Source organism: Camelina sativa, chromosome 11 (genome assembly GCF_030686135.1).
Source record: "Camelina sativa cultivar CO46 ecotype springtype chromosome 11, ASM3068613v1".
NCBI lineage: Eukaryota > Viridiplantae > Streptophyta > Magnoliopsida > Brassicales > Brassicaceae > Camelina > Camelina sativa.
Genome location: NC_141890.1, coordinates 9,673,433 through 9,694,652, shown reverse-complemented (window position 1 = coordinate 9,694,652; position 21,220 = coordinate 9,673,433). Strand labels below are relative to the sequence as shown.

Genomic DNA, 21,220 nt, shown 5'->3' with positions numbered 1-21,220 from the left:
TAAAGTGAATATATACTTTTTTTTTTTGTTTTTTTTTTCTTGTGTAGTGAGAAAGACGCAATTAAAAAAATTAGTGGTAGGGTTAAAAACAAACATCGGTACAAGCAAAAGTCACAAATCGAGGAGAAAACTTCGTCAGTGCGATTTGCCCCACAAAAATTGGCTCTCTTCTTCTTCTTCTTCTTCTTCTCTCTCACATCAATTTGTTTTTTTCTGGGTTCGATTGCATTTGATCTTCTTCGAGTTTCCGATCACTGGGTTTTCCCGGTTTAATCGGAAAAATCCAGTGGATCAGGTTTTTTTTTTTTTTCCTTCTCTGCTTAGTGTTTATCTCTTTCTGTTTCTGGGTTTGTTGTATTCGATGACTGTTCCTGAGGAAGAAAATCCGGTTCTTGAGCTGCGGATGAGAGTCGAAGAAGAAGAAGAAGAAGAAGAGAAGGGCTCTTACGTGAAATTGAGCGAGGGTTTAGAGAAAAGACAAGAATCAGAGCTGGAGATGGAATATGAAGAAGAAGAAGAAGAAAAGATTGATTCGTCGCCGTTTTGGTTTTGGTTCAAGCTTTCTCTTTTATTCATCGTTCTTGCTGCATTGGCTATCGTGGGTTACATTTGGATCGGTCCTTTAATCATGGATAAGGTTTTGAATTTCAAATTTTTTAGCTCTTTATTCGCTGTTGCATGGGTGTTTATGCATTCCCAAAAAGTTTAATTATTTTGAGTTTGATTTAAGTCTAGTGCTTCTCATCGAGGTTTAGATCATAGATTCAGGATGAGAGTTTGGATAAATTTTCAATAACTTTTAATCCATGTCAATCCCATTGTATGTAGCCTTGCATGATTATAAGTCTGAGTAGATTTGAGGTTTTAACAATCCCCATGATGTTGATGCTTCATGTATCTATTCGTATACGATACTTATATCTCCCCTGGTTCTTGCATTAGTGATTGTATGTGTAATATCCTTTGCTATGTTCCTAACAAGGGGAATTATCTCTTAACTTGCCTGGTTCTGCAGGAGCTTATCCCGATTATACAATGGGAGATAAGGACTTTTACACATCCAGTGTGCGGTCTTCTTGTATTTGCATCCGTGGCGATATTCCCGACTATACTTCTTCCATCTACACCATCAATGTGGATTGCTGGGATGACATTTGGTTATGGCTATGGGTTTCTACTAATTATCTCTGCTGCAGCTGTTGGTGTGTCGCTGCCTTACTTTATTGGACACCTCTTCTGCCACAAAATTCAAGTATGTGTCAAACCCTCAAAAGCTGCTTCCTTTTTCGCTTGAATCAATCATAAAATATCCTAGTTTTATTTTGCTAGAAATCTATACGGTAGGTAGGTTTTAGAAAACAAGAAGCTTCTCAGTAGATGACTTAAAACTTGGTTATCTTGGTTCAATACTAAAACTTGTTAGGTTGAAATCAGGATTAGCATTGTTTTCCTTTTCTCTAAATGATGTCTTTGATCAATGTAGTGGCACTTGTGAATGTAGCTGGATTAACATTGTTTCGGCTTCCTCAAATGCTTTAATGATGACTTTGATTAATGCAGCTGTTTAAAACTGGCATATTACTGAATGCAGCTGTTTTGTGATTGTGCAGGGATGGCTAGCAAGATATCCTGATCAAGCAGCTGTTTTAAGAGCTGCGGGTGAAGGAAATTGGTTTCACCAGTTCCGATTAGTGACCTTAATCCGGGTTTCTCCATTTCCTTACATTCTTTATAACTACTGTGCTGTAGCAACTCGTGTTAAGTATGGTCCTTACATAACGGGATCTCTCTTAGGCATGGTGCCTGAGGTTTTTGTCGCTATCTATACGTAAGTCAGGTTTCGTTCTCTTCTTGTCAGTTCCAAAACAATTTGTTAAGCCCAATACTGTTTAGAGCAATTATCATTTAACCTAATCAGCAGATAACGTCCAAAAAGAATCATCCTTAACAATAATATCATTACATTTCATGATTGTAGAATAGACTGAATAGTCTTATATTGGGTATAGGCATCTAGCTCTCTATAAGTTTAAATGTTGAACTGTTGAAGTTAGTCCTTGATCACTGTCACTGATCAGTCAAATGTCACTGATCAGTCTAATGTCTCGTGTCTGTGTGTGCAGAGGGATTCTTGTAAGGACATTAGCAGAAGCATCTTCTGCAGAAGAGCAAGGTCTCTCGGTCACACAGGTTATGCTAAACATTCTCGGCTTTTTAGCAACAGTGGCTACAACGATTCTCATCACAAAATATGCGAAAAGACAGCTGGAGACTATGAAGAAAGAGGAGGAAGCATTGTTGCAGTAAAACTGTAAAAAAAACCCACGTGACAAACTCTGAGCTGCTTTAAGTCTCTTCTGCTTCTTTTGTATCTGAAACATGTCTTGTCTCCATGCACAGTACAGGTCCTATTCCAAGATGTGAAAGAGCTTTGGTTATTTTTGTCCTTGGTTCTTCTTCATCTCTCTTTCATTAACCAAATCAGAAGGAAAAAGAAAGGTTAACAAGTATGAGCAGAGGAAAAAAAGCTAACAATGTTTTTTTTTTTAAATGTGATTATTGTAGTCAATTTGACATGAATGAGAAGAATCTTGTATTGATTTATCCTTCTTTTTTAACTTTGTGGAGGATACTAATGTTAACTTTTTCGTGTCTGTCCAATCAAAACAATGTTACTTAAAGCTTGTCAGAGTGACGTTTAATATTTTGAATGTAACTTAGATTCTTTGGAACATATTAAATGATGGTTAGAAGAAGAAATCTATATATGATTATGGAAAGAATTGTCATGTGGGATCATATGAACCCAATTAAATGAATATATAGACACCAATTAAGATGTAGATATCATAACAACATACATGATTTACACGTATGTGTGTATTAAGATTTACAATTTTTTCTATATGTAGTTAAATTTTCTTTTACTATCTCTCTAGAAAAAGTTCAACCAACAACAACACCCCAAACAAATGTGATCTTTTTTTGTACTCTCCCAAAAGTAGCTTTGGTCCAAAACCCAACAAAACTCTTTGAGCAAAAAAACTAATGCCTGAAAAACATATAAAGATTTTGAAAAAATTTGTCCTACCCCAAGAACCCAAAAAAAATTGATAATTTGTCCTTTTCTTTTTTACACAAATTTGGGTCTTTGTATACCCAACATTGAACCTATTAAATGTCAAACTTTTGCTTACAACAAAAGAAATTAAAAAATGAAAATTGATGGATAAAGTTATTAAATTCACAGTCAACGTCATGCTGTCTGTTTGTGTGTCCACTTCGTCTCATTCTCTCATATGAACTTGATTTCAAAATATTAAAATACCAATTATATATAAAAATCATTTTGAAAACGTTACTTCAGAAAATAAATATTCAGTTGCAGACTTGCAGTGGAGAAGCCTCTATTGCAGTCCACACACACTTTACAAATTACAACCATGGTTATATATATACTTTTTATATAAGACATATATAATTAAATTTAATTTAATTTTACTGAGAAAGCGCATAATGTCAGGTCTCATACAGAAGACAAAGCTGAATACAACCGTTAGTGGCAGATTCCGTAAATAAACACAAACGTCAAGGGTAAATAATGAAACCCCGCCGGAATTCCAGTCTCGTCGAATTCGAAAGCCACAGTGTTAAAAAAAAAGCTCACAGTCCCAGACGCGCCTCGAAGCAGCAGCCACGTAGGAAGAAGAAGAAAAAAAAAAAAAAGACTCTTCCCATTAGAATTTACCAAAACAACCCTCACGCTCTCTCGTTGGTAAGGGATACTATCGTCTTTCCAAGCATCAAATTAGAATTTCAAAAAATTTCGAGTCGTTACAAAAACCGGAGCGTCTTCCATGCCCCTTTTGTGCTTCCGAGTACGATTTTTTTTTAATACGGTGTCGTTTTTGGCATTTATTATATTAGGAAAAAATTACATTTACTCCATTTTGTCTGTCGCTTAAACCCAAAAAAAAAAAAAAAAAAAAAACTCTGGAAACAGCGAAATTTGTGCCGTTTATTTCCTTTGCTGCCTTCTTCTTCTTCCTTTGGGTTCTTCTTCCTCAGACCCAATGAGTCAGAAGAGAGATTCCTCTGATTAAAAAAATTAGGGTTTTTTTTTTCTGAACCGATCAGAGTTTGTTGCAATTTCCCCCCAAGGAAAGAGAAGAGAAGAGAAAGTGACAGTGGAGGTTTTATAAAGAGAGTCAGAGAGAGAGAGAGAGAGAGATGGAGATGGATGAAGATATGGAAATCGAGACATTGGTGTATCAGGTTAGAGAGATCGATCTTGAGTACGAGTTTGATGCGGCGAGGTGGTACGATTTCACTCGGGACGAGTTACCGGCTGAATCTCAACTCGCTGAGTTCTGGTTTCACTCTGCTCCTTCCTACGCTCCTTCTCGTGAGTCTCTCTCATTGTTTTCGTTTTCTTAATCACTGTGAAAAAAACCTAAAAATTTCTTTTTAAGTCCGTTTCTATGTTTTTGGAATTTGCTTTGTGTTATAGCTACAATGGGTATGCTTTTGATTTTACAATTCTATTTTTGGTTCCTACATTTTCCATTTTGTTTCTGATTCTTTGTGTAAATTTGTTGTGAACTCTTTTTGTGGTTTCAGCTTTTGTAACCAAACTGTTACTTAGAGAGGAGGAGGTGTATGATGACAAGACTGAGGCATCTACTAGATCAGAGGATGAGGAAGTCGCAGCAGGAGATGTTTGTGATAATAAGAGTAGAGGAATCTTTCAGCAACGACATCATTTAGCTACAAATTTGAGTAATAAGACAGGTGAATTATATACTTTTTGCATCTCTTATTAAGTAGCTTACGAGTTTTTGGGATTTAGTTTACTGAAGTAGGAATTGAAGCATTATTATGTTGAAAGACTACAAGATTTGGTTTTTTTTTTAGATTCTTGAAAAAATTGTCTTTTTGCTTTCTTTCAGGAAGTGGAATGCGTTCTGGGATTTTTTCCTCACAACAAGGTAGTAATTTGAAGAAAGTTCCAATTCAGCTTATTTGCAAAGGTGATCATTTTTTTGCTATAATGCCAACATGATGCACCTACACTCCAATTATGGCTCTTTCATTTTTTTGTTGAAACACCACCAGTTGACGTGTATTCAGCTTATTTGCAAAGGTGATCATTTTTTTGCTATAATGCCAACATGATGCACCTACACTCCAATTATGGCTCTTTCATTTTTTTGTTGAAACACCACCAGTTGACGTGTATTATCAGATCCATTTTTTCTTTAACCATCAAATGTGGTCCATCTTACTTGTGTCCATCTTTGGTATATACTTTATTGATCAAACTTGTTGCCCCTTTAAAAATACCGTCTTCTTAACTGCTTGTGGTCTCACTTTATCTACTTCTATCAGGGCCGACGGTTAGCAATCACAAACACACTGATAAACCAAAATTCCGAGCTAAGTCCAGCATCAGACCAACTCCTAGGAGCTCAACGTTAATGAGACCAACTGCTAGCCAGTTAGCAAAACAAAATAATGCCAGGTAAAGAATCTTGGTACTTTTCTACTTGTCAACTTAATTTTACTCATCTAATATGTTGCTTCTTTTGCTGGTATAGTAAATCTCATATGCAAGTGGATCAAATTCATGATAAAGGCAATTGTGGGACATCTGGGACCGAAGTTCAAGCGTCTAAAAGACAAAAGCTTGATGGAGGTCTTCTGCGTAAGGTAGAGTATTAAGCAGTTATCGGTTTTACTTCTTTGTCTTTTCTTTTCTAATAGGGTGACTATCATGGTGCTCCGCGTTGAACAGTGTATACTTCCTTTTTAACTATGTACTAGATATATTTAGGTGCTGAAAGTAGTGGCAATAAAAGTCATTTGTTCACTGTTTCAGGTTGCTGATACAAAGCAGGAAGTGAGTTTTGTACACAAGATACCAAAGAAGGTTTGCTTTCTATTGCTTGAATACGCTTGTTCTTGTTTATAGTGTTTTCAAATCAAATCATTTAATTCTTTATAAAAATGGTTATGCAGGATACAACTCTTGATAAAAACGCACAACAAGCCAGGGCAAAGGTTACTATCCCACATAAGCCTGATTTTGCTACATCACAGAGGGCTCACAGGATACGGTTAGAAACTAAAAGTTTGCTCAAAGTGAACTGTTACTGGAAAAGTCATATCTTATTGAATACTTTGCTAATGATCAATTTCAGGCACAAGACTGATGCGAAGTTAGAACAGGATTCAACAACTGTATATAGATTCAAAGCGCGCCCATTTAACCGAAAGGTTTGTAACTTCCAATCTGCTACTAAGAAATGTGGTATGGAAATGACTGCATTATTGATCTCGCGTTTGTGATCTGTAGATATTTGATGCTCCCTCATTGCCTATCCGGAAAAAGAGCACTCCGAAACTACCAGAATTCCAAGTAAGCATGACAAATGAAATTGTTACAGCTGCTATGGTGTTTCCATATCATAGTCTGTTGTCAGGCTTTATATTAAATTTATTGCCATTACTTATCAGGAATTCCATTTGAAGACTTCTGAAAGGGCTATGCAACATTCATCAGCAGTAACAACAAGATCTCATCAGGGGCATGATGCGTATAAGGTAGCAACAATATTTCTTTATCTTTGTTTATCCAGTGTCCTGTGATCTTACCTTTCATCTAAACAACTTGTTCCTTCTCAAAGTGCTGCCTTTTATATGATCAAAATTTTTTTTTTGACAGGGGTTAGACAAATCTAGTATAAGTGATGTGCTTGATGGTGCTAACAGGGAAAATAGGAGGTATGAAACCGTAAATCAATACAAAATTAAGAAGGATTGCTTGATTTCTCACTTCAATTTGTCTTTGAGGTGAATGTCAACTTAAACTTTAATCGTTTTCTGCAGACCAACTGCAATGGATATACCCAAGCATGATGTCTCAGAAGGAAACCATGTTTTTAAAGCTCGCCCTCTGAACAAGAAGGTATTATCCTTTTCGAGTCTCATTTGCTTGTATTACAAATTTCACACCTAATATTGGTGTTCTTTCCTGCCAAAATAGATACTTTCAAGCAGAGGAGACATGGGAATTTTCAAAAACAGCAAGCGAGAAACAACAGTGCCTTTGGTATGGGTAGTCTTACCAATCATTCTTTGCACTTGATCTTCTGGTATGTCTGTGAATGGAGTTTCCTAATGAGTACTTGAACTGTTTTTGGAAATCCTACACAGGAGTTTAGTTTTCATTCAGGAAAGAGAGTTCAACCAGATTTACCAACAGACCTTTTCAGTAAGGTACAGCTCATGGTTTCACGTATGATCTTTCTAAAACGCACTCTAGTTATTTAATAGTCTCCTAGTTTTTGACCTGGTTCTATTAACCTACAGCTTTCCATCAAATCCGAGCTCCAGTCTACTGATGGATCTCGCACAAGATTGTTTCAACCAAAGGTGCAGCTTGTAAACTCAATTTCACTTGATTTATTTTTTTCCATTTTCCAAGTCAAGTTATTGATTTGCAATCTTTTCTTGGTATAAGGTCTCAAAGGAAAATAGAATGAACCCTTTCCAAGCTAGGAATGAGGTAAGCTCCAAATTTGTAGAAAAATAGGATTTTGTAACTTACGACTGCGATTGCTTGATTTCTTGAATCGATACTCAACCATTACAGGTAACAAGAATGGCAGCAGTAAAACCAGTCTCTTCAGCTGGACAACAGATACAATTTAGTAATAACGGAATAACTCCCGAAACAAACCAGCAATGGACCCCTAGGAGGTAGGCCAATAAAGTCAATTCTGCAACCACTAATTTTCAAACGATGCATCTGATCAAATATGGAACAACATATATACTTATATCTTTTGTTGTCATTGTTATATCTAATTTTGCAGGAGCTTAGGCATTCGCTGATGGTACAGATTACACATTCGTAGGATCTGGAATCATCTCCTTATATGTACATTCGGATATCGTTCTCTTCTCAGTCTGATCTTGTGGTATAACTCCTCCGGCGCAATGCTAACATTCTGAAATCCAAAGAAGTAGACCAATTTGTCTTGAAGACAAAGGAAGAAAAGGAGAAAGCGAAGCAAACCGGATTCTTCAGTTTCTCCTAATAAGAGCCATATATTGCATCGCGCTCTCTTTTTACCGCTCTCTTTTTACTTTCTTCGGCATCTGTTTTTACAGTTAGTAGCATAAAAAGGAGAAACAGAAAATGTAAATCAGAAATACTTCCAAGTTCTTAATACAACATGTGGTTCATAGATCTACAAATATCTATCTTGGTTACTGATACGGTTGGTCACTTGGTCTAGTGTTTCATTGTTAAATGAATGCTAATGACGTGGACCTTGAGTTGGTAGTTTGAAGAGAACTAGAGAAGCCTCTAATGCAATTGGAAGGTCTGCAGTTGCAATCTGAGAGTATAAATAAGAGAGATGAGTATCGAGAGAGATTATGCTGAATGTGGAATATTGTGAATGTTGGTGAAGCGATGTGCTTGTGTTTGGAGAGGTGAGCTAGTGATGTGCTAGTCTCTCTCTTATGGTGTGTTGGGAGCTGAGCTAGTGATGTGCTGGCCTCTCTCTGTTCTTATCAGTTAGTTGTAATTGTGTGTTCGTGTAATTGGAGCTTACGGTATCGTAAATCTAACAGTTACTCTCTCGTCTTTTTCTGTAATCTCTATCATTACTTCAGAGATATTGTAAACAATTTAGAAAATGGAGATAATAATTTGTTTCTTACAATATCACAGTGACACGAACACAAAACAAAGAAACTCTTAAATAGAGTTTTACATATAAAAGACTTGTTCCTTTCCCAAACACACAAACTTAATCCTTTTTCTCAGAAACCAATTCCTCTTGTTCATTCCCAAACAACTTATGCTCAATATGTTGAGCAAATGTCCTTGGAGGAAACTTAGCCGGACACTCAGCACTCACCATCTCCGGCAACGGCTTAAGAACAATCTTATCCTTTGGTGGTTCACAAAACACAGCCCAAGACACCCTAACCTTCTCCTTATTCACCAACCCGCGATGAAGTATACTCTTAAACTTCCCATTACTAAGAATCTCCAAAGTATCTCCAATGTGCATCACAATTGAATCAGGAACACATTTTGCAATAACCCATTTGCCCTCGTAGAAAAGCTGCAAACCCGGAACCATGTTGTGTAGAATGAAGGTTAAGGCGCTTACATCGGTGTGAGCTTCCACGCCAAGTGCTAGCTCAGGCTGAGGGCATTTAGGGTAGTAATTTATCTTCATTTGTAGAAGAAGCTCTTCTAAACCACCCACTTCTTTCTCTAGACGGTCAGGCTCTAAACCTAGACCGATAGAGAGAGCCTTGAAGACTTTTGTCGCTAGCAAACGTAGACACTTCGCGTACTCACTCGTTGCTTCACTACAAAATCATCCAAAAACGTTAACAAAAGATTATAAAATATAAGTTAAAGTGTAAAACAATCAAAAGGCTTTATATGTAATCACTTGGTGTCTTAGGCCAAAGAGATAGATCTCTCTTGTCTTCAGGATAAGCAAGATGAAAGAAGTAATCTTCCCACTCAAGTTGTCCACACGCGTTGTTAGCAAGTTTACTTCCATACCCTTGAATCTTCCCTGTGGCTTGATCGTTAGCATACTTCTCCTTCTCTTCCACGGGCAAACTAAAAAACTCCTCTCCAGCTTTCTTCACACGCTCCATTAGCTCAACTGGTATGCCATGGTTGATCAAATGCATAACTCCCCAATCCAAAGATGCCTTTTTCAGGTCCTCTATGCAACTCTCACGTATCTTTGGATCGTCTGACTCGATGTTTTGTAGATCGATCGTGGGAACCTGAGGACCGTCTTCTCTCTTCTCTTCTAGGAAAACATCGTTGATGCTTTCGAGCTCTTCTTTGGGACGAACGTACTCTTTTGGGATCGATACGATTCCGCTCTTTGCTAAACTTTCAACTCTTTCGACTGCAACCATCTCTTCTTCTTGGTCTAAGAAGGAAACAGAGTTAAGTAAAGAAACTAATTAAAACAGAGGAAAAAACAGAGTAAATTAAACGTTCTTACTGTTTTTTTATTTTGGAGTTGTTGTTGCAAGTAAATGAAACGTGCAAAGGCTCATATATAGCAAATAAGATTTGATTAGAAAATAAAGAAGAAGACTTACAAGTAAGGAATTAAGAAAATGTAGAGCTACCAGGTGGTTAGTGATATTGTGTGTGTGAGTGTGTTACACTTCACGGTCAACGGGTTGAAGGTGGTTACGTTAGGGTTGACTGATAGGTTTATAAATTTAGTCTGTTATCCCGCATTGGTATGGGCTTTGGGTGCTAAAAGCCCAATAGAATAAATCAATTTCTCTTGTTAGACGTTACTTACTTAAAACGTCCATGTGCACGTGCCCAAATCGTGTCTCCACGTGTCCGCCTCTGCTACTACTAGCTGTGTGTACAGTGGACATTTTACATTAATATCCACATTTTTAATAAAACAATTTGACTGGTTTCAATTTCAAATTAGACTAAGAGGGTTATTCAACCTTGTATTTTAATGGAGGTGGGTATATTTCAAAATCCAGCGTTTTTCAATTAGGTATTCTAAAAAGTACAATAAAATCTGATATTATTGGATTAAACATTTGTTGGATGATTTTAAAGCACTTGTAAAATTGTTGTTATTCTATTTCCAATGGATTTTGTTTCACTTTAGATTTGAATGTATTTTACATCCAAAACACAAACAAACACAATCCTAACAATTTTTGAAGTATTTCATCTATGAGACTTCTCATGAGTATCTCACAGACCGTGTCATGCTAAGTGGAGAAACCATCGCTGGAGCTCACCCTGAAACCGCCGTCCTTACAATGTCAAGGATCTGTAAGGAAGCAAAGGCCTTCCTTGATTACGAGACAATGCACAGTCTATGTTTCCTTGCTGTTGTCCCCTATTGAGAGCTTAGCCGCTTCAGCTATTTCGACGGCTAGGAGTCTATGTGCGGCTGCGATTGTGGTTCTCACCAAGGGAGGTTACACGGTGGAGATTGTGGTGAAATACAGGCCGAGCATTCCGATTGTATCTGTTGTTGTGTTCGGAGATTACTCGATGGACTTCGAACAAGAACTCGACGGAGGAGACGATTAGGCCCGCCATTGAATTCGCAAAGAAGAAGGGGATATGCAAGACGGGAGATTCAGTTGTGGCGTTGCACAAGATTGATGGTTCCTCTGTTGTCAAGATTTCATTGTCATCGTGTCATCTTCCTCGTACTCGTCGTCATCCTCCTCGTCGTTATTTTAATTCACAACCCAATTTATGGATAAATTCTACTTCTTTTTTATTTACCTTCAAAAATAAAAAGGTCCAAAACCATCAATAATGCTTTTCAAATCCACTAATAACATCAATAATGCTTTTCAAATCGACTTTCAATTTATTTACAAAACCATTGAATTCTAAAATCTACTAATATTTTAAATCCATTAAAAACTTTTGTTCAATAACACCCCTGTATGTACAAGAGTTAATCTTCCTTTTTTTTCCACTGATGGCAATTATTATTATTTTAATTTCCAAAACACAAGTATTTCTTAGTTCTTCTTTACTCTATTTATTGTTATGAAAGTAAATTAATTATTTAAAGTTTTTTTTTGACAATAATTATTTAAAGTTTATAGTGCTATTTTATGCTATAAATAATAATATCATTTTTAAAATATCATTTTCATACCAATAAATACCTAAAAATATGTATTGTTATCATCTCTGCCATAAATATATAAAGTTTTTTAAAATAACAAATGTTTGGATTAAAGAAGTTTTATATTTTTAAATTTAAAAGGGAGAAATCTATGTAATGCTGACATGGATATTTTCTATTGACATGGAAATCAAAGAAAATATCAGAGAGATCTGCCTAGAAATTTATCTCCACACTTATATTATCTCCTCAATTTTTTTTTTCTGCATCCAAATACTTTTTTTCTTCAAAGAATAATAAAAAAAAAAAAAAAAAAAAAAAAAAAAAAAAAAAACTCAAAAATCAGAACAAATTTTGAAGCTCACAACAGTAAACACATCTTCAACCACAGGTTCCCATTCCTTCTTACTGAAAAATCAAAAAAAACAGAGGAAAAAGGGAGCTCCTTTTTTTTTCTACTCTCACAGGGGAAAAAAAAAATGGGTAGCAAGATGTTGTTCAGTTTGACAAGCCCTCGACTCTTCTCCGCCGTTTCTCGCAAACCCACCACTTCTTCTTTCTCTCCTTCTTCTTCAAAGACTCAGTTGGATCAGCTCTGCCCTGCCAAATCAGTTTCATTGAGAAAAAGAGTCTCCTTATTGCCTGCCAAAGCCACCACTGAGCAACCAGGTCTTGATTTTTCCACTTAGAGTCTCTAAATTTGATCTCTCTGCTTACAAAGCTTCGAATTTGTACTGAAAGTTGTAGCCTTTTAAGAATTTTGTGTTCCTCTGAAAGCAGTGTTTTTTTTTAGTGGCTAAATTATAGTATTAAGACTCGAGCCCTGTTAAATTTCAACTCTTGAAGGGGTTTGATTTGTTTCAATGGCTATAGTTTGTGAATTTAGCAATCGTTGTTGTATTGGACTTCATTTGCAATGTTTAGAGTTTATCTCTGTTCTACATGTATGCAGTTTCAAATATTTGCTATGAGGTTCCCTCATTGACAGTATTTTGTATTCGTTAGGGGGAGGAGACAACGTGGATAGCAATGTTTTGCCATATTGTAGCATCAACAAGGCTGAAAAGAAAACAATTGGTGAACTGGAACAAGAGTTTCTCCAAGCGATGCAAGTAACGCTACTACATAAACCATCCTTTTATATAGTTTGCCAGTTACATAATAAATCTTCAAGAGACTGAGAATAGTGTTTGACCTCCTTTCTTGTAGTCTTTCTATTACGATGGCAAAGCGATCATGTCTAATGAAGAGTTTGATAACCTTAAAGAAGAGTTAATGTGGGAAGGAAGCAGTGTTGTCATGCTAAGTAATTATCAACTATGAGATTAACAATTTCATATCTTTGTTTTTGGTTTCTTTAGGGAGTTAAAGTCCTGATCTTTGATTGGTTTTATGAAACGTAGGTTCCGATGAACAAAGGTTCTTGGAAGCTTCAATGGCTTATGTCTCTGGAAATCCAATCTTGAATGATGAAGAATATGACAAGCTGAAACTGAAACTTAAGGTTCCATTCCCCTTTTTATGCTTCAATCAACATATAAGTCTTCTTCCTATGACTTTAAGATTCAGTTTTATAATTCTTTCTGCTTTTCATTAGATGGATGGTAGTGATATTGTGTGCGAAGGTCCAAGATGCAGTCTCCGTAGTAAAAAGGTAAATATAACATAAGACATTAAGATGCATTCTTGCAGTTAAGACTGTGGATAGAGATTTGATTTACAATCTTTGTGAACTTCCTCAAAACAGGTGTATAGTGACCTCGCTGTAGATTATTTCAAAATGTTCTTGTTGAATGTTCCAGCAACCGTTGTTGCTCTAGGACTGTGAGTACTCTATACCGAATTCACTTTCAAATCAGTTAAACCGCAGGTCTTGTCTTTGCTTACCTGATTTTCTTCAATTGGGGGGTACTTGCAGATTTTTCTTCCTCGACGACATTACAGGTTTTGAGATCACATACATCATGGAGCTTTCGGAACCATACAGTTTCATATTCACGTGGTTCGCTGCTGTGCCTGTGATTGTATATCTGGCTCTATCGATCACTAAACTGATCATCAAAGACTTCTTGATCTTAAAGGTAAAAACAAAAAAAACCATTACTGAAATTGCAGAAGAAGTGCTACAAAGAGCCCTTTTCATGAATGTTCTTGTTTCACAGGGTCCGTGTCCGAATTGTGGAACGGAGAATGTCTCCTTCTTTGGAACAATTCTGTCAATCTCTAGCGGTGGAAAGATCAACACTGTCAAATGCACCAAGTAAGATTTTTGACTTAAGCTTTAGTTTCCAAAAGTTTCAACATAAAACCCTATCTGAATCTTTAATTATCTCTGTTGTATCGGTTATAGCTGTGGAACCGCGATGGTGTATGACGCGGGGTCTAGGTTGATCACATTGCCAGAAGGAAGCCAAGCTTAAACCCTGTGATGAGGTACACATATACATATATAGTAAATACTGATTAGTTACTCTCTTTAAAAATCACATGGAAATCTGAGATAGTAATATTTGATTTTGCCAACAAGATTGAAGCTGGAAAAAAAGAAGAATGGGGTTTTTGTCAGAAGCAAAAAAATAAGATTCGAAGTTAATGTATATGTAAGATCTTCCATGTTAGCTCTCTCTCCTTCACATGTTCTCTGATTTGTAAGTATTGTGTAAGCAATAAGAGAAATGTTTATTATATGAGTACTTCTTCCATCAACCTTTTGTAGGTAAATATAATCATTAATATACTTATATCAAACTTACCTAACCCGAAAAAAATAACTAAATCCTAAACATTTAAACGATAAAAGTTTGGATATCGAACATATGAAAATTAACCGCCATTTCTTTTAACTTCACGTTGATTTAACCATTAAGATCAAATTAGCATAAGCCAAACGATAAATTCTATATGGTCTAGAACTAAAAGCAAGTAGTATAAGAAATGCATAATGTCAATTTGGTTGTCAAAAATTTCAAATGGTGTGTAACATAAAAGTCAAGAACTTATATAATGAAAGGACAGACAAAGGTAACATTACACAAAAGAGGATAGAGTCACACAAACATAAGCACGCCAATGTCTCTTTTTTGTGGTATAAAATAGATTACAATTTTTTTTTTTTAAATTAACACAGAAGTGTAATCATGATCATCATCTTCCCATGCCTCTATCATCATTGATCCAATTTCTCTCCTCCACTAGACCTTTAGAATTTTAAACCTCTACGTTAGAACGGTCATATGCGCTTATTTAACAATTATCATGTCTTCTATAAAGGTAAAAAGAGTAATCTGACAAATCAAAGTGTAAGTGTTTATAATGTCTGTCCACAAAACACATCCCCACAAAGTTAAAAAAAAAAACACAATCAAAACTTTTCTTTTTCTTTCCTCTTCTTCATTTCCTCTGAAAAACCTTAGATTCTCTTGTTCCTCTCTCATGGATTCATTCTGTCTTTATACATTTAATATCCCAATCATCATCATACTTCTCTTATCATTCCACCAATCTGAGTCTCAATCTACACATCTCCTTGATCTCATGATCAGAGATTACACCATTAGAAACTTTAAGCTAAATCTCAACACTGGCATCACTCAGACTATCCATCTCCCTTCTAATTTCTCTGGTATAGACATCGACGCGGTGAAGTTAAGGTGCGGGAGTTTGAGAAGATACGGTGCAAAACTAGGAGAGTTTCACATTGGTTCGGGGGTGACGGTGGAGCCATGCCCTGAGAGAGTCATGCTAATTAGACAAAACCTTGGTTCGAGTTGGTCTTCTATCTACTCTACTGGTTATAACTTAACCGGTGAAAATTACCAGCTCGTGTCACCGGTTCTCGGTTTGTTAGCTTACAATGCTAACCCTGACGGCGTGGCCACCAACCCTTACGAGGTTAACGTTGTGGGTACCGACCAAAACCCAATCTTGGTCGATTTCTTGAGCAACAAGTCAAGTATTGACCCTAACCCTCAGGCGACGCTGAATAAGAACTCATCAGTCTTGTGTGCGTGTTTCACAAGCAACGGCAACACAACGATTAGCGAGCAAGTTTCGCCGTATGTGTGTAAAGGGACAAGACAAGGGCATTACGCTCTGGTGATGAAAACAGAAGCTAGAATAGATGATCATGACAGTGGTGGTGGTGGAGTAGTGACGTCATCGACGGAGGTGAATGGTGGCAACGGAGGAGGAAAGCTGAGCCGGTGGAAAGTGGCGGTGGGGAGTGTGATTGGGTCAGGGATAGGGGCGATTTTGCTGGGAATGTTGGTGGTGGCTATGTTGGTGAAAGTGAAGAAGAAAGCAATAAGAGAAGAGATGGAGAGAAGAGCTTATGAAGAAGAAGCTCTTCAGGTTTCAATGGTGGGTCATGTTAGGGCTTCTACTGCTCCTGGAACTAGAACTCTTCCTAGAATGGGCGATGATAGGTATAAAAACACTCATTTGAATCATAATCATCCATAATTATTATAATTTGTTTACTTATTACTCACTTTTGTGTGTGTTAATCTTAACATAAATATATATTATATACAAAGAGTTTCAATGGCTTCAGTATGAAATTTCTTGTATTTTTGTTTTTGTTTTGTTTAAACGACTAAAATCTTTTGTTTTCTTTTTACCCTTTACAAAAAAAGTAAAATGGGGCGTTTTCTCTCTAAGTGAAAAAATGTAATTTATATTAAAAAAAATCAGATAGTCCCTCCCAACTTTCATATTGTAAGCTTTTTTTTTTCTCTTCTTTCTCATTTTGATTCCTTAATGATTCTTCTTTTTTTTTTCCAAAGTTATATATAATTTTCTGATTTGGTAAAGAAAAATATAGGTTTATAGTAATTATGAAAAGTAAATAGAATTTTCCACCTACACATCTACAAGCATCTTCTCCTTTACACAGTAAGCTATTGTTAAATGCCAAGTACGGAATTGTAAACAAATCACCACCTTCATTGCAAGTTGCAGTCAATATTTATTCATATTACTAAGATTTGGTTTTTTTTTCCAGGTTTTAGTGTTTTACTTTATTAAGAAAAAATTACAATTAAATCTAATTTAAATTATTTTTTGATAACTGTATAAGTTTAGTTATATTTTTTAATTGAATTATTTCTGACTAGTATATCATTTTTTTGTTATTTTTTTCTTTTGGGTTGTAGTCTCTATCACAATTTCCTTAAAAATCAATTAACTAGATTTCATCTAAAAAATATTTAAATGAAATAAAGTTAAAATAATTTCTTAAATCTGCAAAAATTTAATTTTATTACATTGATTGAATTATTTTTGACAAGTGTATATTATTTTTATGGTAAATTTCTAGTATTAATAATATGTATAAGATATAACATTTTTGGTTTGTACTTTGTATATATCTCAATTTACCTAGATAAGAAATTTTAAAAAAAAAAGAAAAACAATTAAATAAAAAAAATACAGATCTAATTTTTAATATATAAAAAGAGCATGTTTTGGTTTGATTTGACATAGATCTACAAACATTTATCAAGTAATAATTATTTCATATTAATATTATATGTCAACGCCTGCCATCTAAGATTCTAAGATCACTGGAGTTTTAACTGCAGCATTTTAACAAAAAAAAGAAAAGGGTAAAAAAAAACCATAACTATCTAAGCCCAACAAGCCCATTAATCATTAATCTCCTTCATCCAACGATTGAGATTGAATCAAGTGGACACTAATCAGAAAGCTTAAACCTCACGGTCCCCTTACCTGATCTCATCACAACACAACACAACACAACACCGCTTAAAACCGCATCACTTCACATGTCGTTTTCTGTTTTTTCCCTGAGATTTCCCGGGAAAGGAAAAAAAAAAAGGTTAAAAATAAAAATAAAAATGTCAAATAACCAAAAAGGTAAATTAACATTAAATTAAAAAAAAAAAAAAAAACTACAATAAAAAGGCAAACAAAGAGAGGTTTTGTCTTCAACAACAACACTTCAACCCCTCCTCCCCTTATTACAAAAAAAAAAAAAAAAAAAAAGAAGCCTTTGTTAAATCTGAAGAAGAACAAAAAAAAAAAAAAAAAAAAAAATAGTCAAAACGATGATGATGGATGATGAAGATCCTAGCGCAAGCAATGTGATAACGAATTCTTCATCTTCATCATCATCATCATCTCGCTTGATGAATCAATCATCGTCTACTCCGGTGGTTTCACTTGAGCGACGGATCAACCGGTTGATCAATGCTAACCAATCTCAATCACCGTCGAGGTCTATATACTCCGATAGATTCATACCCAGTAGATCCGGATCCAATTTCGCGCTCTTCGATCTGTCTCCTTCGCCGAGTAAAGACGGTAAGGAAGACGGAGCTGGCTCTTACGCCACTCTGTTGCGTGCGGCCATGTTTGGTCCTGAGACGCCGGAGAAGAGGGATATTACTGGGTTCTCTTCTTCTAGGAATATTTTTAGGTTTAAGACGGAGACTAAGACTCATCGTTCTTTTAATTCGTTTTCTCCCTTTGGTGTTGATGATCCTCCTGGTTGTGTTTCTCATTCTCCGGTCAAAGCTCCTCGTAAAGTCCCGCGATCGCCTTATAAGGTATGGATTTTTTTAGTTTAATTCTTGAATTGTGTGGTGATTTGAAGATTGAATCTGGATCATGTCTCTTGTTTTGTTTTTGAGTAATTTGTGGCATTGTTTGCTTCTTGATTGATGGTTTTTTTTTTGTTTGTTTGTATAATGTCTGCAGAGTTGGGGGTTGGGGAAGCTTAGATTCTTGATCTAGTTGACTTGTGATCTTTGATTTCAAACAATTTGTGATCTTTATGATGTTTTTGTTCTCTCTGATGGTCTAGAATTTGAGTTCTTGTGTAGAGTGATCTAGATGAAGTCATTATTGAAGAATGCTTGTTGTTTAGTGTTCTTATTTTGGTTTTATATGTGAGGGAGGAGCTTGATCTTGTCATTGGATCTTTACAGATGATAACAGAGGATTTTTTTTGTTTTTGTTTTATTGTGTTTGATTAGGTACTGGATGCACCGGCTTTGCAAGATGATTTTTACTTGAATCTTGTGGATTGGTCTGCTCAAAATGTTCTTGCAGTGGGATTAGGTAACTGCGTTTATTTATGGAATGCTTGTAGCAGCAAGGTGAGATCTCTTTTTTATTTTTGTGTCACTTACAAATTTTTAATAAATCAAAGTAGTTTCAAATTGTTTTGATGGTTGATTTGTTTCTTGAAAAAATTGAACAGGTAACAAAGTTATGTGATCTCGGGGCAGATGATAGTGTTTGCTCAGTTGGTTGGGCGTTACGTGGAACTCATCTGGCTGTTGGAACTAGTACGGGGAAAGTTCAGGTTAGATCTCATTTACTCTCTTTTGTTTTTGTCCACTATTTTGGCCTATGCATATGTGTAAGTAACAATGTACGTTACTTTACAACTTTCTGAATCTGGAAGAAATAGTATATATTAACTAGTTACGGTTACAACATGACTAGACCTTATCGTATGGACTGTAGGACCTTTATCTTTTACTGGGATCCTGATCTTTAGATGGTACTATATCATGGGGATTATTAGAAAGATTTTTTTTTCTTTATAAAGAAGATATATGCTCGAATAAATCTTTATCAAAGGGTTTGTAACCTTGAGTAAAGTTAATCCTTTGGGGTTAATATGGAAAGTAAGTAAGTAACAAAGCACATATATAAAAACCTTGGCGGATAGGATTTATGATTTATTCTTTTTATGGAATATTCACTTTAGTTATGTTATTGTAGATATGGGATGCGTCGCGCTGCAAGAGAACAAGAACAATGGAAGGTCATCGTCTAAGAGTTGGCGCTCTGGCATGGGGTTCATCGGTTCTGTCATCTGGTAGCAGAGACAAGAGTATTCTTCAGAGGGACATAAGGTGTCAAGAAGATCATGTCAGTAAACTGGCAGGTCACAAATCTGAGGTATGTGGACTCAAGTGGTCTTATGACAACAGAGAGTTAGCATCTGGCGGAAACGACAATCGGGTATGTATTAGTATTATTTTTCTTGATTTTCGGTTACATTAGTCTTCTATTTAATCCCCCAACATGGCTAATATGGTTTAAACTGTTTGCAGCTTTTTGTATGGAACCAACATTCAACACAACCAGTTTTGAAATATAGTGAACACACTGCAGCGGTAAAAGCCATTGCTTGGTCCCCTCATGTTCATGGGCTTCTTGCTTCTGGTGGTGGTACTGCTGACAGATGCATACGTTTTTGGAATACAACGACAAATACTCATTTAAGTTCCATAGATACTTGTAGTCAGGTAAGTAAATGTTTTCTTAACTTGACATGACTTCACAAAAAAACATAACCAACATTTTCACATTTAATAACCTTCTTTGTTCTTGCATATTATAGGTATGCAATCTGGCTTGGTCTAAGAATGTAAACGAGCTGGTTAGCACGCACGGATACTCCCAAAACCAAATCATTGTCTGGAAATACCCAACTATGTCCAAAGTATGAAATCTCTTTGACCTTTTTCTCTGTTTATTATTACTCTTGATTATTTATTAAGGATCATATGTTTAACTCTCTGTTTTTTTGTTTGTTTCTTCAGATTGCAACTCTGACCGGTCACACATACCGTGTCCTGTACCTTGCGGTATCACCCGATGGACAGACGATAGTAACCGGAGCAGGAGATGAAACCTTAAGGTTCTGGAATGTGTTCCCTTCACCCAAATCTCAGGTAAGAAAACAAACTTAATCTAATTGTTTAATTACTGATCCTAACTATTTAAAGATTCTGAGGAACTGATTTGATGTGTGTTTGGCTATGTTTCAGAACACGGATAGTGAAATCGGGTCATCCTTCTTTGGTAGAACAACAATTCGGTGAAAGTACCTTTCAAAAGACACAGACAAAAGTTGTAAGTTTCTTCAACAGCTGCCAGCTTTGAGTTGGTCGACTCAACCAACTTTTTTTCACACGGTCACGGAGAGGCATTAAATTCTTTTTTTTACACGGATGCAAAGAGATCTAACCCTTTGATTTAATCACGATCAGGGTTCGTCAAGATGCGCGCAACAATATCTCAAAATTTTCCAAAAAAAGTGTATATCTTTATTCAATTTTTCTTCATATATCAAAATATAGCTTCTTGTATTTATTTTTTTACTTACGAACACAAAAACATTTTATAGCGAGCCATATAATAAATGCAATAATTCGTTACCATTTTCTTATGCTTTACCTGTTCTTCTTCTCTTTCTGTATTTGGTCGTAAATTTGATAGACGAATGGGGTCACATAAAAAAGCCTATCTTTATTTTGGTTATAGAATGGAAAAGGATTTGAAGAAAGAGAGACCAAATAAAAATCCAAGAAAATGATTTGGAATCATTAGAAGGCAAGAAGTGGCTGATACGCTTCGTAAACCCAAGACGCAAGTCTTTTTGCCATACTCTTTACCTTCACGTTTCTCCTTCGTTTCACGTGTTATACCGTCGACTGCGGTACTTAAATCCTAATATACGTCTATCACTTTACTTTAGTGATGTGATG

At 35.8% G+C, this 21,220-nt stretch overlaps 6 protein-coding genes across 10 annotated transcripts; 5 read left to right on the top strand and 1 right to left on the bottom strand.

Annotated features, from left to right (window-relative positions):
• Window positions 1-47: 47 nt before the first annotated feature.
• LOC104722747 (uncharacterized) lies at window positions 48-2,681 on the top strand. Of its 2 annotated transcripts, XM_087475934.1 has the most exons (5): window positions 79-637; window positions 1,016-1,252; window positions 1,611-1,828; window positions 2,124-2,311; window positions 2,401-2,681. In XM_087475934.1, the coding sequence occupies exons 1-4, from the start codon at window positions 362-364 to the stop codon at window positions 2,305-2,307; spliced, it is 915 nt and encodes a 304-aa protein (XP_087332060.1). In that variant the 5' UTR covers window positions 79-361; the 3' UTR covers window positions 2,308-2,311; window positions 2,401-2,681. The 2 variants fall into 2 exon arrangements, with proteins under 2 accessions (XP_010439271.1, XP_087332060.1); XM_010440969.3 differs by having other exon boundaries at window positions 48-637; window positions 2,124-2,681.
• A 1,187-nt stretch (window positions 2,682-3,868) lies between these two features.
• Window positions 3,869-8,262, top strand: LOC104722744 (protein TPX2-like). Of its 4 annotated transcripts, none has more exons than XM_087474354.1 (18): window positions 3,869-4,405; window positions 4,621-4,791; window positions 4,950-4,988; window positions 5,389-5,521; window positions 5,598-5,709; window positions 5,879-5,929; window positions 6,019-6,116; window positions 6,201-6,276; window positions 6,356-6,418; window positions 6,517-6,603; window positions 6,725-6,783; window positions 6,889-6,967; window positions 7,046-7,111; window positions 7,216-7,278; window positions 7,372-7,434; window positions 7,523-7,567; window positions 7,655-7,761; window positions 7,878-8,262. In XM_087474354.1, exons 1-18 carry the CDS (start codon window positions 4,231-4,233, stop codon window positions 7,894-7,896), a joined length of 1,506 nt encoding a protein of 501 aa, XP_087330480.1. In that variant the 5' UTR covers window positions 3,869-4,230; the 3' UTR covers window positions 7,897-8,262. The 4 variants fall into 4 exon arrangements, with proteins under 4 accessions (XP_087330480.1, XP_087330479.1, XP_087330482.1 ...); XM_087474353.1 differs by having other exon boundaries at window positions 4,950-5,030; XM_087474356.1 differs by having other exon boundaries at window positions 4,109-4,409; window positions 4,950-5,030.
• Window positions 8,263-8,656: 394 nt separating this feature from the next.
• LOC104722745 (leucoanthocyanidin dioxygenase-like) lies at window positions 8,657-10,086 on the bottom strand. Its single transcript, XM_010440966.3, has 2 exons — window positions 9,483-10,086; window positions 8,657-9,391 (listed from the first exon to the last, which is right to left on the bottom strand). Exons 1-2 carry the CDS (start codon window positions 9,967-9,969, stop codon window positions 8,823-8,825), a joined length of 1,056 nt encoding a protein of 351 aa, XP_010439268.1. The 5' UTR covers window positions 9,970-10,086; the 3' UTR covers window positions 8,657-8,822.
• A 1,734-nt stretch (window positions 10,087-11,820) lies between these two features.
• On the top strand, window positions 11,821-14,396 carry LOC104722746 (PGR5-like protein 1A, chloroplastic). The gene is made up of 10 exons (XM_087474352.1): window positions 11,821-12,359; window positions 12,696-12,802; window positions 12,900-12,996; window positions 13,094-13,194; window positions 13,288-13,344; window positions 13,438-13,514; window positions 13,609-13,771; window positions 13,853-13,950; window positions 14,041-14,123; window positions 14,218-14,396. The coding sequence occupies exons 1-9, from the start codon at window positions 12,170-12,172 to the stop codon at window positions 14,108-14,110; spliced, it is 960 nt and encodes a 319-aa protein (XP_087330478.1). The 5' UTR covers window positions 11,821-12,169; the 3' UTR covers window positions 14,111-14,123; window positions 14,218-14,396.
• Window positions 14,397-14,990: 594 nt separating this feature from the next.
• Window positions 14,991-16,402, top strand: LOC104718016 (uncharacterized). The gene has a single exon (XM_010435672.3). The coding sequence runs from the start codon at window positions 15,003-15,005 to the stop codon at window positions 16,149-16,151; it is 1,149 nt and encodes a 382-aa protein (XP_010433974.2). The 5' UTR covers window positions 14,991-15,002; the 3' UTR covers window positions 16,152-16,402.
• Window positions 16,403-17,553: 1,151 nt separating this feature from the next.
• On the top strand, window positions 17,554-20,893 carry LOC104722743 (protein FIZZY-RELATED 2). Its single transcript, XM_010440962.2, has 8 exons — window positions 17,554-18,259; window positions 18,689-18,811; window positions 18,916-19,020; window positions 19,446-19,688; window positions 19,781-19,975; window positions 20,071-20,172; window positions 20,273-20,404; window positions 20,501-20,893. The coding sequence occupies exons 1-8, from the start codon at window positions 17,759-17,761 to the stop codon at window positions 20,552-20,554; spliced, it is 1,455 nt and encodes a 484-aa protein (XP_010439264.2). The 5' UTR covers window positions 17,554-17,758; the 3' UTR covers window positions 20,555-20,893.
• Window positions 20,894-21,220: the final 327 nt, after the last annotated feature.

Coding starts and splice junctions, on each gene's coding strand:
- LOC104722747 (XM_010440969.3), top strand. CDS start 362: ATGACTGTTCCTGAGGAAGAAAATCCGGTTCTTGAGCTGCGGATGAGA. Junction 638..1,015: donor GTCCTTTAATCATGGATAAG/GTTTTGAATTTC, acceptor CTGGTTCTGCAG/GAGCTTATCCCGATTATACA. Junction 1,253..1,610: donor TCTTCTGCCACAAAATTCAA/GTATGTGTCAAA, acceptor GTGATTGTGCAG/GGATGGCTAGCAAGATATCC.
- LOC104722744 (XM_087474353.1), top strand. CDS start 4,231: ATGGAGATGGATGAAGATATGGAAATCGAGACATTGGTGTATCAGGTT. Junction 6,117..6,200: donor CAGAGGGCTCACAGGATACG/GTTAGAAACTAA, acceptor GATCAATTTCAG/GCACAAGACTGATGCGAAGT. Junction 6,604..6,724: donor AGGGGCATGATGCGTATAAG/GTAGCAACAATA, acceptor TTTTTTTGACAG/GGGTTAGACAAATCTAGTAT.
- LOC104722745 (XM_010440966.3), bottom strand. CDS start 9,969: ATGGTTGCAGTCGAAAGAGTTGAAAGTTTAGCAAAGAGCGGAATCGTA. Junction 9,392..9,482: donor TCTTTGGCCTAAGACACCAA/GTGATTACATAT, acceptor TTTGTAGTGAAG/CAACGAGTGAGTACGCGAAG.
- LOC104722746 (XM_087474352.1), top strand. CDS start 12,170: ATGGGTAGCAAGATGTTGTTCAGTTTGACAAGCCCTCGACTCTTCTCC. Junction 12,803..12,899: donor AGTTTCTCCAAGCGATGCAA/GTAACGCTACTA, acceptor CCTTTCTTGTAG/TCTTTCTATTACGATGGCAA. Junction 13,195..13,287: donor AGCTGAAACTGAAACTTAAG/GTTCCATTCCCC, acceptor GCTTTTCATTAG/ATGGATGGTAGTGATATTGT.
- LOC104718016 (XM_010435672.3), top strand. CDS start 15,003: ATGTCTGTCCACAAAACACATCCCCACAAAGTTAAAAAAAAAAACACA.
- LOC104722743 (XM_010440962.2), top strand. CDS start 17,759: ATGATGATGGATGATGAAGATCCTAGCGCAAGCAATGTGATAACGAAT. Junction 18,260..18,688: donor TCCCGCGATCGCCTTATAAG/GTATGGATTTTT, acceptor GTGTTTGATTAG/GTACTGGATGCACCGGCTTT. Junction 19,689..19,780: donor CTGGCGGAAACGACAATCGG/GTATGTATTAGT, acceptor AACTGTTTGCAG/CTTTTTGTATGGAACCAACA.